The sequence below is a fragment of the Amphiura filiformis genome, chromosome 14, assembly GCF_039555335.1.
Source record: "Amphiura filiformis chromosome 14, Afil_fr2py, whole genome shotgun sequence".
NCBI lineage: Eukaryota > Metazoa > Echinodermata > Ophiuroidea > Amphilepidida > Amphiuridae > Amphiura > Amphiura filiformis.
In genome coordinates this window covers 18,435,090-18,452,859 of record NC_092641.1, presented here as the reverse complement: position 1 = coordinate 18,452,859, position 17,770 = coordinate 18,435,090, and the positions used below count along the sequence as shown (strand labels likewise).

Genomic DNA, 17,770 nt, shown 5'->3' with positions numbered 1-17,770 from the left:
TCTACATTGCTAGTCCAGTGCTCTAGCATCTGCGCTATCTGAAGCAACGCATCAAATTCCTCTTCAGCAATTAAGTTTTCAAATTGAATCCTTTATGAAGAACTTTGTTGCAAACCCCTTACATCCACTTGAGCAATTTTGAGAAAATATCAAAAAATCATCAAAAATAGCACCGATATAAGGGGGTTTTCAACAAAAGCAGTTTTTGGCAGGACTAGCTGCTTTTGTTGCAAACCCCCAGTACTTTTTTTGATGATTTTTGATATTTTCTCAAAATTGTTCAAGTGGATGTGAGGGTTTTGCAACAAAAAGTCTTCAAATAGTGTTTCTGAAATAAAGTGATTTATGTCAGTGTAGATTAAACAGTGTTAAAAATACCTGAAAGTGTCTGGAGTACTTATTGTATTGATAAGAGTCTACCGCATCCCAGTAACTTGTTTTTGCTTTGGTAAATGATTTGTGCTGCCAGCCCCTATTATGGCAAAATGCTGTAACTTTAGTTTTTTATTCTTAGAATAATAACATATTAAATGTTTTAGATTTAAACTTCCTAAAAAACTTGAATCTAACAATATTGTGATAAACGCATAAGTGTGGGACATGTTGACTTTTTTATTTTCATTTAATTTTTGTGTCAAATGAATAGGGTTTGCCATTGTATGTTTATTTCATTGCAAACAATTTGCGGGGTAACTATTTTTTTCATGAGCAAGAATTTTCATGCCAAAAGAATGTATCTTTTACTTTAAAATTGTTTCTGAGACAGTCTTTTGCCATAACAATTATGCTAAGTGCCGTTGCAGCACCATCTAACTTTAAAGGACCCAATGAGTATCCCTCCCCCGAGGTACTGGAAATTAAACCAAAGACTTTTTAGTTTTCTCGTAATACAACAATAACTACAATCATAAAAGCGGTTATTTTATTCTTTTTATGTTGATTTTTATTTTAGGTCGCCCTGTTTACTTTTTTCACCATCATTCTGCAGATATATTTGCTCCATTTTATTAACACACACAAACCTCCTCCGACAGTGAATTAAATTTACCCAGCATCACATCACAAGTTGTCACCATAGCTGTAACATGTAATAGTAATCTAGTAGATAACCCTAAATATTGCCGCAAGCGTAAACTTGGGTATAACTATCATATAATTTTTTGACAGTTTAAAGATGAAGAATTTGATGGGTGCCCATAGTGGATACTTTTAGCATTTCAAGACATCAAGGGGTCATAATTCAAAATTGCTTTAAACCTCTGGGCTTCACATTGTCAAACAGAAAATTTCCTCCAATTTTGATGAAAATGTTTATCTTGATATATCAATCCAAATAAGAATAGCTTGCAATATGTAGAACATCTGTTGTCATGGAAACACAACAAAAGAGGTCACAATCAATAGGAATGAATGGATATTTAATACTCATTTAGCTGTGTTACCTACATGTAGGTAACAATATGTCCTACAAAATGCAAATTCTTCTTTTTTAAAATTTTATAACAAGACAAACAAATTCAGACCATTTTCATAAAAAATCAAAGGATGTTGTCTGCTTTGACCTGTGAGACTGAAAAAATGGAACCTTATTTGTTTTAAAAGGGCATTTCGTGATCCACAGCATCATCCCCACACTTTACTCAAAAAAAGTTGAGATTTTTATATCACTGGCAACCTCTGGCTTCATAATGTTTATACAAGAAATTTCTTGCAGATTATTTCTGTTTAGCAAAGATATCGTGAAATTTGAATTTCGTTCTGGTATACCAGAACGAAATTACAACACATTGTCTATGGAGCAGTGTAATACACATAATCATGCATAACTCTCAAACGCAAAATCGGAATCAACTAAAATTTTGGGAATAAGCTTGTTTTGTGGATATCTACTGAAAAATGTCATAAAAAGAGGATGCTAGGATCACAAAATACTCCTTTAAATCAGCATACCAAAATTGGTAAAGTAAGCCAATAAAATTTATTTTGGCACAAAAATGCTTCTGCAGTAAACTCTGTCCTGTCACTGTGTCACACATATTGGGTACTGTTTTTTCTCAACACACTTCTTTGCATAATAATAAAATTCATCCAGTTCTGACATAATCCTTCGTCTTGTTCAACAAGTCTTTCTCTATATTCAGGTCTTCTTGACAGTATACGCCTCTCTCTGGAGGTCCAGTTATGTGTTATGTTGTGAAATTGCACCATGAGTAATGCAGACATAAAACTGGCTGCTAGGAGAGCGTAGCAAATGGAAACAAAGATAACAGCTGACCTGAAAGGAACAAGATGAATAAATCTTAAGTGAAGGGGTATGAACGTTTGGACAGTATTTATTGTGGGACATTAGAGCACATCAGACATATCAAATTGCATTCTGAATACGAAGAATGGCCTTCTGATATCAAATAATCTTGATTTTTTGAAATTCGCAATGTAATACACATTGTATTGCAAATCATTAAAAATTGATATCTTTGATATTTAACAGTACTCGAAGTAAACTTTATAAATCTGATGATTTCTACCTAAAGTGTATGTAGGTGGGATGAAAAGCCGACGATCAATTGAAAATTTTTACCTTTCGTATTGAAGATATGGATTTTTTTTCCCAAAACACACACACAAAAAAAATTAGGTCTTTTTGGGAAAAAAATCCATATCTTCAATATGAAAGGTCAAAATTTTCAATTGATCGTTGGCTTTTCCTCCAAGCTACATACGCTTTAAGACTATATCATTAAATTTCCAAAATGTGAAAAATATCCAATTTTAGAGTTAACCATGGTTTGGTTTTTTGCCGGCAAAAACAGGCAAAAACCTGTGTTTGCCAGTTTTTGCCTGGTTTAAACTGGCAAAACTGGCAAAAACTGGCAAAAACGCACATATAGTCAGTCAAGTATTAAAAAGTAACACAGAAAGCTCATAAACAGTAACACACAACATTTAATGAATCATTTAACATATGTTTTGTCTCATCAAGCCCTTAAAATGAAAACGTTTTGGATATGATATGACACATTATGCACTCACTAAGTGCACTAGTGAGCAATGAAAATCCATACATTTAGTTTCTTAAAATTTACCAAATCTTGTCGTATTAAATCTAGGAAATTATTTTTGTGACTTAAAAAATTGTTTTGAGATGAAAAAAGTGAAACATGCGGCAAAAACCAGCGAATCCTGGAGTTAACATAGTATTTTCACTTAGGCACAATTAATGTTTAACCAAATTCTATAGAAAATTCACCTTGAATCTTGGTAAACATTCAGCACATCAGGCAGCACAGAAGTCCACATTGGAAACAAACTATTGAATGCTAGAAATGATCCCCAGTATGAGCCAAGTACAAAGAATAATACAGCTAGTAGGAAAGACCTGTGGTTCTCTTCTCCAATACAGCTATCTATCCTGTAATAAGAAAAAATTATATGAAAAACCAAACATCAACAATTACATTAACCTTGCCCTGACAAGTTAGTATTAATGAGGTTCCACTGTAACTATTTCTTTTTTTAAGTACCAAGTAGAAAGCCCCTTCACTGCTTCTAATATCAACAGGGCTACTTTGTCACTACTATTTATCAGCAATTCTGTTTTGTTGACAAAGAAGCTATCTACTGATACTGATATTAATCTTAAAGAAGAAGCTACATCTACATCGTTGACAAAGAGGCCCTCTACTGATATTGCTATTATTTTTGATGGCTTGATGAAGAAGCTATCTAATCTACTGCCAAGATTGATGTCTGATATTATTACTGACAAAGAAACTACCTACTCCTGATATGTTGTCAGGGTCCCTAATTCTATTTTTTTAATTTGCACGTTGTGTTACTAGGTATTTTGTGGTATCAAAGCTTGTGTCTGCTTGTATCAGAGTTTCTACTCTATCTACTGCTGACAGTACAGTGGTATTTAAACTTTAGGAAGCTATCTACTGCTCATATTGGTATTGTTGAAGTAGATTCCAATATCTACTAAATATTGTATATCTACCAAGATTGTTACTGATGAAGTAGCCATCTACTGCTGATACTGGTATTGATGAAATAGGTATCTACTGCTGATACTGGTATTGATGAAGTAGCTATCTACTGCTATATTGGTATTGATGAAGTAGCTAGCTATCTACTGCTGATACTGGTATTGATGAAGTAGGTATCTACTGCTGATAGTGGTATTGATAAAGTAGCTATCTACTGCTATATTGGTATTGATGAAGTAGCTAGCTATCTACTGCTGATACTGGTATTGATGAAGTAGCTAGCTATCTACTGCTGATACTGGTATTGATGAAGTAGCTAGCTATCTACTGCTGATACTGGTCTTGATGAAGTAGCTACTGTAAAAGTAGAAAATAAAAACTCGCGAAAATAACCTTTTGCATTAGGTTTCTACTGTATCAATATCAAAACCGTGAAATTTAATTCTCGCGCAATTGACAAAATCTTCAAAATCGGGAAAATATCTTCTCGCGAAAATATTGACTTTTACAGTAACTATCTATTGCTGATACTGGTATTGATAAAGTAGCTAGCTATTTACTACTGATACTGGTATTGATGAAGTAGCTAGCTATCTACTGCTGATACTGGTATTGATGAAGAAGTAGCTAGCTATCTACTGCTGATACTGGTATTGATGAAGTACCTATCTAGTGCTGATAACGGTATTGATGAAGTAGCTAGTAATCTACTGCTGATACTGGTATTGAAGAAGTAGCTAGCTATTTACTGCTGATAACGGTATTGATGATGTAGCTAGATATCTACTGCTGATACTGGTATTGCTGAAGTAGCTATAGCTATCTACTAGTGATATTGGTATTGATGAAGTACATGTAGCTAGCTATCTACTGCTGATACTGGTATTGATGAAGTAGCTATAGCTATCTACTGCTGATACTGGTATTGATGAAGTAGCTAGCTATCTACTGCTGATACTGATATTGATGAAGTAGCTATAGCTATCTACTGCTGATATTGGTATTGAAAAAATAGCTACCTATTTACTGCTGATATTGGTATTGATGAAGTAGCTAGCTATCTCCTGCTGATACTGGTATTGGTGAAATAGCTATAGCTATCTACTGGTGATATTGGTATTGATGGAAGTAGCTAGCTATATACTGCTGATAATGGTATTGATGAAGTAGCTATAGCTATCTACTGCCGATATTGGTATTGATGAAATAGCTAGCTATCTATTGCTGATATTGGTATTGTTGAAGTAGCTAGCTATCTACTGCTGATACTGGTATTGATGAAGTAGCTAGCTATCTACTGCTGAAACTGGTATTGATGAAGTAGCTAGCTATCTACTGCTGATACTGGTATTGATGAAGTAGCTAGCTATCTACTGCTGATATTGGTATTGTTGAAGTAGCTAGCTATCTACTGCTGATACTGGTATTGATGAAGTAGCTAGCTATCTACTGCTGAAACTGGTATTGATGAAGTAGCTAGCTATCTACTGCTGATACTGGTATTGATGAAGTAGCTAGCTATCTACTGCTGATATTGGTATCTACTGCTGATACTGGTATTGATGAAGTAGCTGGCTATCTACTGCTGAAACTGGTATTGATGAAGTAGCTAGCTATCTACTGCTGATACTGGTATTGATGAAATGGCTAGCTATCTACTGCTGATATTGGTATTGATGAAGTAGATACCAATATCTACTGCTTATATTTGTATTTATAAAAATAACTATATATGTACTGCTGATATGTGACCGGACACAACGAATCAGCCATAAAGTTGGCCCCAGTCAATTTTGTTTTATTCCAAGTTTAGAAAATATATTTCATAAGCTTTACAATGGCATATCATTTGACTTCTAACGATATCCAGAAGCAGGGTATGGTGTGTTGAACTCTGTTCCTTCAACAAAATGGTACCATTTTCAGTTCTATACATGTGTCTCTTTTTCCAGATTGCTGGTAATAAAATCAAACAGTCATATTTGGCGGTCATTTCAAATCATCCCCAATGTTCTCTCATTGTTAATTGTTGGTCTTCTCTGGTAATACATACCTAGACAAAATACAATGCCTTGTAACCTACCAAATTAACTCAGGTCACTTTTATTAGCAGTACTTACCAAACACAATGGTGGTCTAGTCTTAGTACACAGTGTTGACAAATAGGACAATGACCTGCCCTTTGTGGTCTTTGTAACTGACATTGTTTACACCATTCATCACTGTGTTGCAGTGGCTGTCTCACAGGACTGTTGCTGAAGCTTTTATCATCTGCTTGGTGAAAAACAACAAAAAGGCAAGAAGACAATGTATCATGTCGCTGTGGTTACAAAAAGCAAACTTAACATACATGAGATGACTTCAAAATGTTCATCAACTCCCTCTGCAGGTCTTGTGTATTGGGTGCATCAACATATCAGCACACATGCATTTTTGAGTGTACTTTCTCTCTAAACAAGTGATATGCGTTCATAAACCAAAGTGATCAAATTGTCACTACCCATGAATCAAATTTTAGTTAAGTGCAAACTCATACTTTTTACACTATTTGACCAAAAAGTGCATTGTAAATTTTTTTGGATCCGACAATGTTTCACCAGCTCTTACACACTACTCCAACCTGGTAGGGTTTATGCTATTTTGAGCAAGCCAAATATTACTGTTCTATTTAAATTCATACTGATGCTATATATAAAAAAAGTCAAAATAATATGCTCCAACCCAATGAAGGTATAAATTACATGATAGCAAACCCAGCAAGGAAATATGAAGGCAATTAATGATAATGATCCATGAAAAATGCCAAAACAATATTTCCTCAAACTTTTAAATCTCTTAATGTCCCTTTTATAATTACCGTATTCGTTCCAATAAGTGCCCATGCCCCAATAAGCGCCCACCCAGCGACTTTGCAACAAACACAATATGAAATTATTAACCGCCCATCCAATGTTGTCAAAATACTTCCAGTAAGCTTACCTGTCGAGTGATTTTAAACGCATGCATGAGGGAAATTGAGCATCAAAAGTATCCAAAATGTTCACCAAAATTAAATTATGACGCTATTTCATAGTGTGCAGATGTATAGATATTAAAAATACTTCACAATAACCACCTGCAAATGCCTTTAAAAGGCCAAGTTTGAACTAATTCTGTCTCAAATTTGTATTTTTGCGGCGCGGCAGCGGCCATCTTTATAGTGCGCCCTCAAAATTTTGTTGTCAATATAATATTAAATTAAGACACATACGAGGGCGCACTAACTGAGAATAACTAAATACTTTCAGATGGTGATTGATGACTAAAAACCAGGTTAAAAATAAGCGCCCACCCAAAATGACTTTGTTAAGCGCCCTGGGCGCTTATTGGAATGAATACCGTAAATGCAGTTCAAGAAGAGCTTGCCTCCATGTCAGTTTGTCCAAGCGCCATTCTGTACTTTCATGAAGAGAAATTTAATATCTGCTTACCACATTCATGACTGTCATCATAAGCAGGTACTGCTGTTAGTACAACTCCATTGACTACTGGATCAATTGAATCACCAGTATTTAATCTTCGTTGCAGTGAGTCACTCCTCACTCTGTTAATCTCATCATCATCAACAGCGCCAGCTGCTGACACTCTAAACCAGTCTTTAGATGCTTCTCCTTTCCCCTTACCATATAAATTTGATATAACACCTGGCCCATGCTTGGACGCAAAGAATGCCGCTAACATCGCCACAAAGATCATGGAAACCCCCGCTATTTGAGCAGCGCCTACTTGATCTAAAGGCAACACATAATAAATGAATACATAGTAGATATACAGCGTTGACATAAGTCCCCAACTCATGAAAAACTGTGTCCTTCTTCTATGCCTCAAAACAAGAACAAAGTAAACTAATATGCACAAAGGTATAAGGAGGAATAACAGTAATGTCACTAATGGATGGTAAGATGACAGTTGCAGCCATAGAGGTATCACCAGTATGGGAGGTAATGCAGTTGTGTCAAACAGTTTATCCAGACGTTTGGCTCCGGCACCGAAGAATGTTGGAATTCGAAGTCGGTCGAGAATTGTTTCCATGATTTGATACAAACGATGTCTCTCAATACCTTCACCTTTCAGGAATCTGGATCAAAAGAAAATAAACAAGAAAGTAAAGAAACATAAATTAGAACTTTTACTTGTGAAATTCATTAATTTGGAAGACAAGTGTTCATGCTTGGGCTGTATGCTTGTGTGTGCATGGAAAAGCGATGGCACGTGCGGGCGTACGCACTGCACCCTGGACACCCTAATATAGCCAGAGTATGCAATTGATGGGCAAGTGGACTACGGAGAAGTCTATCGCCTCATCTGGTCTGGCAAAATTAAAAGGGGACATATCTGACAGTGAAAACTGCTATTGTGTAGAAAAGAAATACAGCTGTGGAAATGTTACTGTACCGCACAGTGTCATTGCCCCGATATATCTTCATGGCAGAAATCGCCATGGAAGGTTGAATCCACCGCCACGCATGGCCATTTTGCATAATGGGCCGAAGGACGTCTGACTAAGACGGTGGTAACAAAAGTGATGTATATTATAGGGGAAAGGAATCCAATTACTACACTGGAATTTCAGTGACCCAAGACAAGTGGTTTGTTATTTATGATAAGAATTAAGGTAGGCCTACCGCTAGCATGTACCTCGTTTCCTATCATATATACTGAACCGCTTGTCTTGAGTCACTGAAATTTCAGTGTAGTAATTGGATTCCTTGCCCCAATATACATAATTTTTATTACCAGTGTGTTATTATTTTTTGAGAAAAATAGTCACAAATTTACCACAGGGGTGTAGCCCGGGGGTGTAGTACCCCGTTTACCTGTCACATCCTTCATCAAAGTCTTGGCAGTCACAAAACATCGCCAGGACATGACTCTTCTCTCCTGCTGCGTTGACATATTCACAGCAACACAGTGGATCACCTGGTTCATATTCACTCATTGTTCAAGCATCATAAGGTACCAAAATTACAAAATAATGTAAGCACTAAATTATCCCTAGATCATGGAAATGCGGATGTTGTCATTTTCTGTCCAAATGAACTTTGCCCTGATTCAACAGACTTCACTCTGACACAGCACATGACAATAAATCCCATTGAAGAACGTTGCGCCGTGTTTGATATGGGCTGCGAAAGAGATAAATGATTGATTGGAATACGAGCTGTGGATACCAGGAAAAATAGACAAACATTTTATTTTTGTACATGTCACAAAACCAGAAACGTCCTGGTCATCTTTTCCTCGAATATTTTGCTCATGGTGAATATACCGGTAGGTTTACATCTTACATAGTTTGGCCAATCTTCTTTCAACGTGTTCAAAACATCGAGCTAGATGTATAGCACAAGGCAGCAAAAATATAAGGGGGTCATACTCATAGAATTTTCAGACCAAAAATAGGCCTTATACATGTTATACTTATAGTTCATGAGTTATAGGGGCCAGGGGGATATAATTTTTCTAACACCCAAAATAGGGGGGGGAGGGGTTATAGAATTATTAAGGGCTGGTGACTCAAAACTTTCGCTGGCTGTGCGCGCATTCTTTAACTTCACAAGACACAATCAAAAATATATATGTGTGTACAATCGGAACTCTTGCAATATACATTTTAAAATTAATGTGCTCTGACTGTGCACTTTCTTCACTCTTTATCTTATTCTTAAAGCCATATCATTTGCTGAGGAGGACACCCTCACTGAATTTTTAAAATTCTTATTTTTACACAATTATATTGTACTTTTTAAAACCAATATACCCTGCAAAAACAAGACTAGGTGCTGTAGTTTTGTGAAAATCCGAGATTTTGAATAAAGCAGACGGAACTGGTGTTTTACAAATACGATGGAAAGTTAGTCAAGCGCATACACGATGTTCATAACACACAGCACGTACACTACACGGCGTGCGGGACGGTGATATACACAACAAAGGGTCGTACCATAACATGACCTATGGAGTGGTACGTATTGGCGACATGTGCGCTGGGAGTAAATTCCAATTTTCTTTGCTTTGCCGTAGCTGTTCGGCTCAAAAATAAAAGGGTAAAAGCTAACATTTTATGGCAAATAAATGCTACCATAATCTATTTTGTTTGAAAATGTTATAATATGGCTTTAAGTGTTGGCGCGCTCCGCGCCTTAGTTCCGCAGCAATGAATAATTTGTCTTGAGTCTGTGTAGGCCTACATGTAGGTGGAAGGGGGGGGGTCATAAAATTTTTCGACCCGTGTTTTTTGCTCTGGGTGGGATTCGAACCCGAGACCCCTCGCATGCCAGGCACTGGGTGGCGACACCGCCATGGGTCTTGAGCCGCTGGCCAGCCGAAACCGTGCCTATATATCACTTGGGTCATCACACCACATGGGATGCACGCACGAACAGCGCATATATATCAAGTAGTATTTACTTTGAGTAATCAGGCAAGGCAAATGTCCTTTTTTCGTAATGCGAGTAACCGATTTGATTGCGCAAGCACAGTACAACGGTTACGGTACATATTAGAACACAGACAGAGTTACCACCAGGTTGAAGCCTTGAATGTACAGTGTAGTATGCATTGCGTAAAATCAGAAATAGCTGGCCTTACTGGCATTTAATCCACAGCCCTTGAAATGTGAAAAGAGCGTTACAAAAAGGATCATTCATGGTTGACCTAAAAAAAATCTGAATTTTGCACAATGTTTTGTGTTTTTAATTTAAGAAAATTGATATTTTGTATTCATGTCATACTCTATTAATGATATCAAAATGCATTGAATTTTAATGCTTCAATTTTGTTGTTACTGGTACTGGTCATGCTGGAAAGGTTATAAAAATGTAATAGGCCTACTTTAATTTGTTTTTTACAAAAAAACAAACAAAGATTACCCCAATGAAGGGATGTTTTGAATGCACATAATTAAAAATCAGTAACAAGTCGGTCAAAAGAAAAGGTGAGGGTAGCACTTTATTGCACTCAACCCTTAAATTATAAGTATTGAAGTGAGGATGCTCCACAATTTGAAATTGTAATTTTTTCACTGCTTTTTTTTATTTTATCATTGTTGTTTACAGGACAGATTGTTGAAATCCACATAACATGCAAGAAAGCTATTAAAGCATACAATCAGTAAATATGGAGGAGAGTAATTTCAGTAGCACTGACAGCAATGAAGAAGAAGTGACAACCGAATACACAGGAACACTTGTGCCATGCAATGAATGTAATCTTTGGTTTCCAACAGAGACAAGTTTGGAACGCCATCATTGTACAAATATTCCTCCACTCAAAGTGGTGGAAGATCTTCCAACTGAACATGCGCAAAGCAATGAAAATACAGGTGGTGATGTTAACTTTGTTAAAAAAGGGCCAGGTGATGCAAAGTCAGCTGGTTTTGAGTGTGATGGAGAAAATATAAAGAGGTCTTCTAATGAAAGCAAGGAACAGGTAGTTAAAGAGCAAGTTCAAAACCAAATTCCAAGTGACCGTACCGCACATGAAGTAACTTTGAAGCAAAATAATGATACTAAAACTGTTGGAAACCAGATTCATGCTAGTAAAATTAATCATGGTAAATATTCCAAAAATTTGCTACAGAATTATATGTGCAGCAGGTGTACACCAGCCAGAATATTTGCATCGAGCAAATCACTGCTAAGCCATGACTCACGATGCCATGTGCAGGAATTAGAGCATTCCTGTCATAGTTGTGGACATAAATTTAAGAAAACTTTAGAGAGGGCAAAATCAATCCGGACGGTTTACACACAGACTAACGTAGATGGCTGGATGTGCGAAGTGTGTGGTAAAACGCTATCATCATTCGATGAAATGCAACAGCATAAATTGATAAGCAAAAATGAAAACTGTAAAAAGCAAACTCCTCAAGACAGGTTTGTGTGCAAATACTGTGCAAAAACTTTTCAGTTTCAATGTCAGATGCACCATCATGAATTGGTTCATACTGGTTCTAAACCTTACCAATGTCCGCACTGTCCCAAATCTTTCCGGTTAAAAAGATTTTTAAATATACATGTGAATATCCACACAAAGCAGACGATATACAGTTGCGGTGAATGTGGCGAAAATTTCTACCTTAACTCATCTTTGCATCGTCACATGCGCTCAAAACACCAGGAATGGAAATATATGTGTTCATATTGTCAGAAGAGGCATGTGACTAAAGCAGACATGCTGGAACATGAACGCACACACACAGGATTTAAACCGTACATTTGTGAAGAATGTGGTGCAGCGTTCCCACGGAAACAGAGTCTAAGACCCCATCTTAGAGCCCATCGCAATGAGAGACCCTTCCCATGTGCCACTTGTGGGAAAGCTTTTTTTCGTAAATCGACTTTAAAAGAACATTTTAGGACACACAGTGGAGAAAAGCCATATCAATGTCAACGTTGCCATGTACGATTCAGGCAACATGCGCATTTGAAGGCGCACCTCAGGAGTCATTTGCGGATGGAACTTCAGAAACACCAGCCTGTTGTTAATGAATGTAATACTGTAAAGATTGATGCCTCTGATTCGAAAATGAAACTAACATCACCTGACAATGCTGCCAATGCAGATTGTGTTGATAGTACTGGATTACAGAATCAAAATGCAGTCTCTGAGACAACTGTGGAGTGTGTTGTTTATGTAGAGAATGACAATTCTGGTAGTGATGTACAAACAGCGGAAGAGAGTGTTAAACATGATGAAAATGTAAACTAACTAGAGTCAAGATTAGAACACTAATAAAAGGTATAAGGCACCAGAATCAATTTTGTTCGATCTTTGGATGCTGCTTTGATGCTTGTTATTAATGAACTAACAATTATTAATGAGAATTGATGCTAAATTTATATTGGTCAAAATCAATACACACTATTAAAGATTCATATGTTATCACAATTAACAACAGTCAATTAATTGATTTCGTAAATAATAAGAATTGACCAAATCATTGATATGATGGTCGATCGAAAGATCAAACTAATTTGTTTCTATTGCCTAATTGGTAAATTTTCCCGGGTAAATTTTAGATTTTGATTCATTGTCCAAGTGCCCGGGGGGGTACTCAAGTTTGGTTTTGGTAGGGACGTGCCGCTGAGATTTTGGAAGTAGACCCATAAATATACCAGTTTTTCAAGAAATTTGGACCCGTTGATATACCAAAAGTCAAAATTTTCGGCCGAATTTACCCAAAATTGTCTTAGTTTTTACAAATTTTCCCAAAATTTTTGAAATTTTTTGAAAATTTTGGCTATATTAAGGAAAAATTGGGCTGTTTTCCGAAAAAATTGAGAAAATTTTGAAAAAAGGACCCATTCATATAACAAAATAGGCTTTGAAAAAGGGGTCATTGATATACCAGAAGGCTGAAAATGCTACCCATGTTTGCAGCACGTCCCTGTATGGTCATTTGTACTGAGTACCCCCCTCCCCGGGTCCAAGTGTCACAAAAGCATTGTTTTATATGCAGCCTCCTTTTGCTCTCACTAGGAATGTGCACAAATGCCCAAGTTAACAATTGAGGCACAATATGATCCATGTCGGTAATAAAGAGTTAAAGACTGATTATTGAATTTCCCTGCAGCTTACATTATATTGTCAAGCATTATTTGAGATTCCTTCAACATGGTGTGCTCTTGCATTGGTCATGGAGCACAACTACTTTACTACCAGGAAAATTTGATACCAACATCAGCAAGACAAACTTGTTTTCAACATCAACATTGCTCCTTTTCAAATCTTAAAGTTTCCGCCATTTTTATGCCATTAAATATGACTGTTTTAGTCAGCTTGAAAGGTATAGGCATAATAGGTTATTTGTAAAATATCTCAGTTTGGCCTGTACAATTGATGAGAGCCTGTAGAATTTTGGACCTACATTGCACAGAGTTATGTATGTATCACAATGACACATGAAATATGTTATCATCTATACCAAAGCAGGGATGTCTTTTGGAATTTGCAGGAGAGCATTAAATAGCTCTTCTGGAGCCTTTAGCGTGTAATGAGAGAATGGTCAACTAAGGAGAGCTAAAAATCACTCTCCTATATCAGATATAAAGAGAGCAGTAGAGAGTGATTGCTATGGCTCTCCTCAAAAGACAGTCCCTGCCAAAGCAGGTTCTTTTCTAGATATTAAGCTGTTTTCCAAACCATAATCTCAAAGTCTATTATTATATTAAACAAATATAACAGCTAGTATATGTTCACTTTTTCACTATAATTTCTCTCTCAGTTATCTTTTTCTCCTCCTCCCAGTCCCAGCCACATCCTGACATCCAAGATCACCACTCCCACACCTGTTCCCCTCACTCACCTTAATCCTCCACTTATGGCCAAAGCTAACTTTCCACCAATCACAGGCACCCACATTATGTTACCCATATACTGCCCTCATGCTAGTCACATGCAAGTTTAACATTGAAACCTTTCCACTATACTATAGTCCTGGGGGGCCACTCAAATATGACAGTGTACGCATGCATGACCAAATTATTTTCAAACACCCCTAAGCGAGTTTTACCCTACCAGCAAATTTAGCCCCTTAATAAGGTAATTTAGTGTAAAATTTAACCCCTAATGAGTTTTTGGCTGGTGAAAATGCAACAAATGTACCCTTTTTGGACTCATAATTTACCAAAAATTTGAAAAGGTACCCTAAACAAGTTGTCCAGTTTCAGAAAACTGCCCTTATTCTTGAAAATCACTGTTTTTTAGACCCTAAGCGCCAACGCTGCTGTAACTTGCCTTGCCTAAAAAACACCCCTTTTACCATTTATGTGAGTGATCCCCCCGGGACTATAGTCCTCCATCCCCTCCCTCTTTTCCTCTTCTCTCTCCCTTTCTTTCTTTCTTTCCTCCTTTTTTAGGGATCACCAGGGAGTGTCGCACACCCCTTCCCCCTTGGCGATGGCCCTGACTCAGGTATTGAGTTTTAAGACATGTGCGAGTGCAATCGCACACTATCGCACACCCAAAATCGCTTGTCCGAGTGCACACCTCAATTCCTAAACTTCTTACTGAGTGCAATTAATTTGCACACCTGACGGCCCGCTTTATCATTTCTAGAAGTGCGAATTGTATCAAGCCTGTTATTTTCAAAACTCAATATCCCTGCTAACATAACTTCCCAAGAAAATTTCACCACCCCCCCTTAAACCAACTCCTCCCAAAGAAAATGTCAACCCTCCTAACCCCCTAATAGTGTAAAATTACAAATTTGCCCAGACAACACAATCTTTTTCCTTTATCTTGGGCTAAAATAGTGTATTTTTTTCATGCATAGCATGCAATTTAATATTATAACACAGGGCCAAAATGATGCCCACCAGGAAGGCAACTTCATTATCTGGACCTCGTTGATCTGGATATCTCTGTTATCCAGACATGTGATCTCCATAGAAAAAACATGTTTTGGTGCTTGAGACATTGAATTAATGCTCTGAAGCACAGAAGGACATAACTATGTGGAATACAGTACTAAAATCCCATCTTTGGGTGTTAATTATTACCTCATATTGGGTAATATTCAATGTTTGCACTACAGACATTCAATGCAGAAGTACACATAATTTACTTATCCAGAATTTCACTTATCCAGCCAATACTTGGGTCCCATCATGGCCGGATATGGACTGCACCACCCCCAGGGTACCACGGTGACAACTCTCTAGTCCGATGGTTCCCTAGTCCAAAGGTTCCTTAGTCCTAAGTTTCGCTAGTCCGAACACGTAATTTACCATTCGCAAGTCCGAATTTTGAAGACAGTTCGCTATAGTCCCAATATCAGGATCTCTAGTCCGAGTGTTCACTAGTATGAATAATAAATAAGGTTCTCTAGTTCGAATATAGAACAAGCTCACTAACCCTAACCCTTATTCTATATTCGGACTAGAGAAGCTTTGCTTTGGATTAGCTAATTTAATTTGGTTTACAGACTAGCAACCCTTAACTAGAGAACCTTCAGACTAGCGACCCTTCGGACTAGAGAGAAGTCACAGGGTACCACATTGGTCAAAATTGTGTAAATAGGGTCAATGAATAATATGAATAATTGTTTTAAAACAAATGCATTTTGTGTATGAATGTTGATATTGAATTTAATAAGACAACATTTTAATTATTTTGACTGTGCTGATCACTGTTTTTATGTCATGAATTAGTATCAATGTTGAAGAATTTTCATAAAACACCCTTGCTACATTGTAGTCCTAACTCTAAACTGTTTTTCAAAGTGATAATTCAATTAGAATTTGGTAATTAAAACACTATACCAAAAACAGTGTCTACAGATTTGTTGTTGTTGCTGAAGTAGGCCTATAGCTGATGTTGGGCATCCTGAAGATGATGGAATTGTGTATTTTTGTAGAGGAAAAAAGAAACTCCAAGCATTATCCACAAGGCATCACATTTCAAAAACATCCAGTCTGTTGCGATTGGATTTACATAACGCCCAGGAAAATAAAAATAAAAGGCAGGCGGACAGATAAGATGTCAAATTTTAGAGACCGTTTACAAACACTTGTTTGCAGATTAAGCACCAGGTCCCTCTGAATTTGGTCCTTCCATCTGATTGGCGGACGACCTGGTGGTCTTTTTTGTTGCTAAAGTATAGCTGATGTTGGGCACCCTGAAGATGATGGAATTATTGTTGTGTATTTTTGTAGAGGAAAAAAGAAACTCCAAGCATTATCCCCAAGGCATCACATTTCAAAAACATCCAGTCTGTTGCGATTGGATTTACATAACGCCCAGGGAAAAAAAAAAGGCAGGCGGAACAGATAAGATGTCAAATTTTAGGGACCGTTCACAAACACTTGTTTGCAGATTAAGCACCAAGTCCCTCTGAATTGGGTCCTTCCATCTGATTGGTGGGCGATTTTTTTTTTTTTTTTTTGTTGCTGAAGTATAGCTGATGTTGGGCATCCTGAAGATGATGGAATTGTGTATTTTTGTAGAGGAAAAAAGAAACTCCAAGCATTATCCACAAGGCATCACATTTCAACGCCCAGGGAAATAAAAAAAAAGGCGGGCGGACAGATAAGATGTCAAATTTTAGGGACCGTTCACAAACACTTGTTAAGGGGGGGCTGATGCAAAATGAAAAATTCAGTTTTATGCAAATTGTTTAGTTGCCTGAGCTTTCAATGGGCTATTCCAGTTAAAACTGTACACCCCCTATGGAAGCCATGACCTTAATCTCCCATACGGGGTGTATGATGTAGGTAATCCGCATTTGAAAATCCCTCTCCTGTGTGGAAGATGGATCATCACGGTCGTTCTTTAGATGCTGTTTTTGCAGTATAATTGGGACTGTACTAACATTTTGGAAAAGCTTTAAAAAGGTAAAACTTAACCAGGCTAAGAAATGAATTTTTTTAAATGGTTTCAAGCTAACCTGGGGAGCTAGGCTAATAAATATTGCCTGTGCAATAACTTAAACCTTCCTTACTTTGATTGACGGTGAAATTTGAAATAAAAGTATGGTCTTTTGAAGATTTTTGTGGCATGGTATAAGGGGCTGTGGAATAATTATGAGCTCTGGGGGAGGGTACAATTTTTTTTTTTTTTGGGTTGGAGTGATTTTTGGCGAGCAGTTCAGAAATTTTACCCCCCAGGGGGGTGGGGGATCATAATTATTGCACAGCCCCTAATGAAAATCAATGTAAAAAAACACAATGTTTCCCTCCAATCAGGGACATCAGTGATCCTCATATTAAGTCTTAAAACTTTGATGTATTTGTATCATATTT

At 37.0% G+C, this 17,770-nt stretch overlaps 2 protein-coding genes across 4 annotated transcripts; one reads left to right on the top strand and one right to left on the bottom strand.

Annotated features, from left to right (window-relative positions):
• Positions 1–1,495: 1,495 nt before the first annotated feature.
• Positions 1,496–9,175, bottom strand: LOC140169803 (palmitoyltransferase ZDHHC23-like). Of its 2 annotated transcripts, none has more exons than XM_072193107.1 (5): positions 8,846–9,175; positions 7,460–8,106; positions 6,110–6,260; positions 3,251–3,412; positions 1,496–2,275 (listed from the first exon to the last, which is right to left on the bottom strand). In XM_072193107.1, the coding sequence occupies exons 1-5, from the start codon at positions 8,965–8,967 to the stop codon at positions 2,029–2,031; spliced, it is 1,329 nt and encodes a 442-aa protein (XP_072049208.1). In that variant the 5' UTR covers positions 8,968–9,175; the 3' UTR covers positions 1,496–2,028. The 2 variants fall into 2 exon arrangements, with proteins under 2 accessions (XP_072049208.1, XP_072049209.1); XM_072193108.1 differs by having other exon boundaries at positions 8,808–8,931.
• Positions 9,176–9,180: 5 nt separating this feature from the next.
• Positions 9,181–14,736, top strand: LOC140169802 (uncharacterized). Of its 2 annotated transcripts, none has more exons than XM_072193105.1 (2): positions 9,181–9,299; positions 11,084–14,736. In XM_072193105.1, exon 2 carries the CDS (start codon positions 11,145–11,147, stop codon positions 12,735–12,737), a length of 1,593 nt encoding a protein of 530 aa, XP_072049206.1. In that variant the 5' UTR covers positions 9,181–9,299; positions 11,084–11,144; the 3' UTR covers positions 12,738–14,736. The 2 variants fall into 2 exon arrangements, with proteins under 2 accessions (XP_072049206.1, XP_072049207.1); XM_072193106.1 differs by having other exon boundaries at positions 9,191–9,287.
• Positions 14,737–17,770: the final 3,034 nt, after the last annotated feature.

Bases quoted from the DNA above. Each gene is read 5' to 3' on its own strand.
- LOC140169803 (XM_072193107.1), bottom strand. From the start codon at position 8,967: ATGAGTGAATATGAACCAGGTGATCCACTGTGTTGCTGTGAATATGTC. The intron at 6,261-7,459 runs GTAAGCAGATAT...TTCACCAAGCAG, and splicing joins TGATGACAGTCATGAATGTG to ATGATAAAAGCTTCAGCAAC. The intron at 3,413-6,109 runs GTAAGTACTGCT...TTCTTATTACAG, and splicing joins CTAGACCACCATTGTGTTTG to GATAGATAGCTGTATTGGAG.
- LOC140169802 (XM_072193105.1), top strand. From the start codon at position 11,145: ATGGAGGAGAGTAATTTCAGTAGCACTGACAGCAATGAAGAAGAAGTG.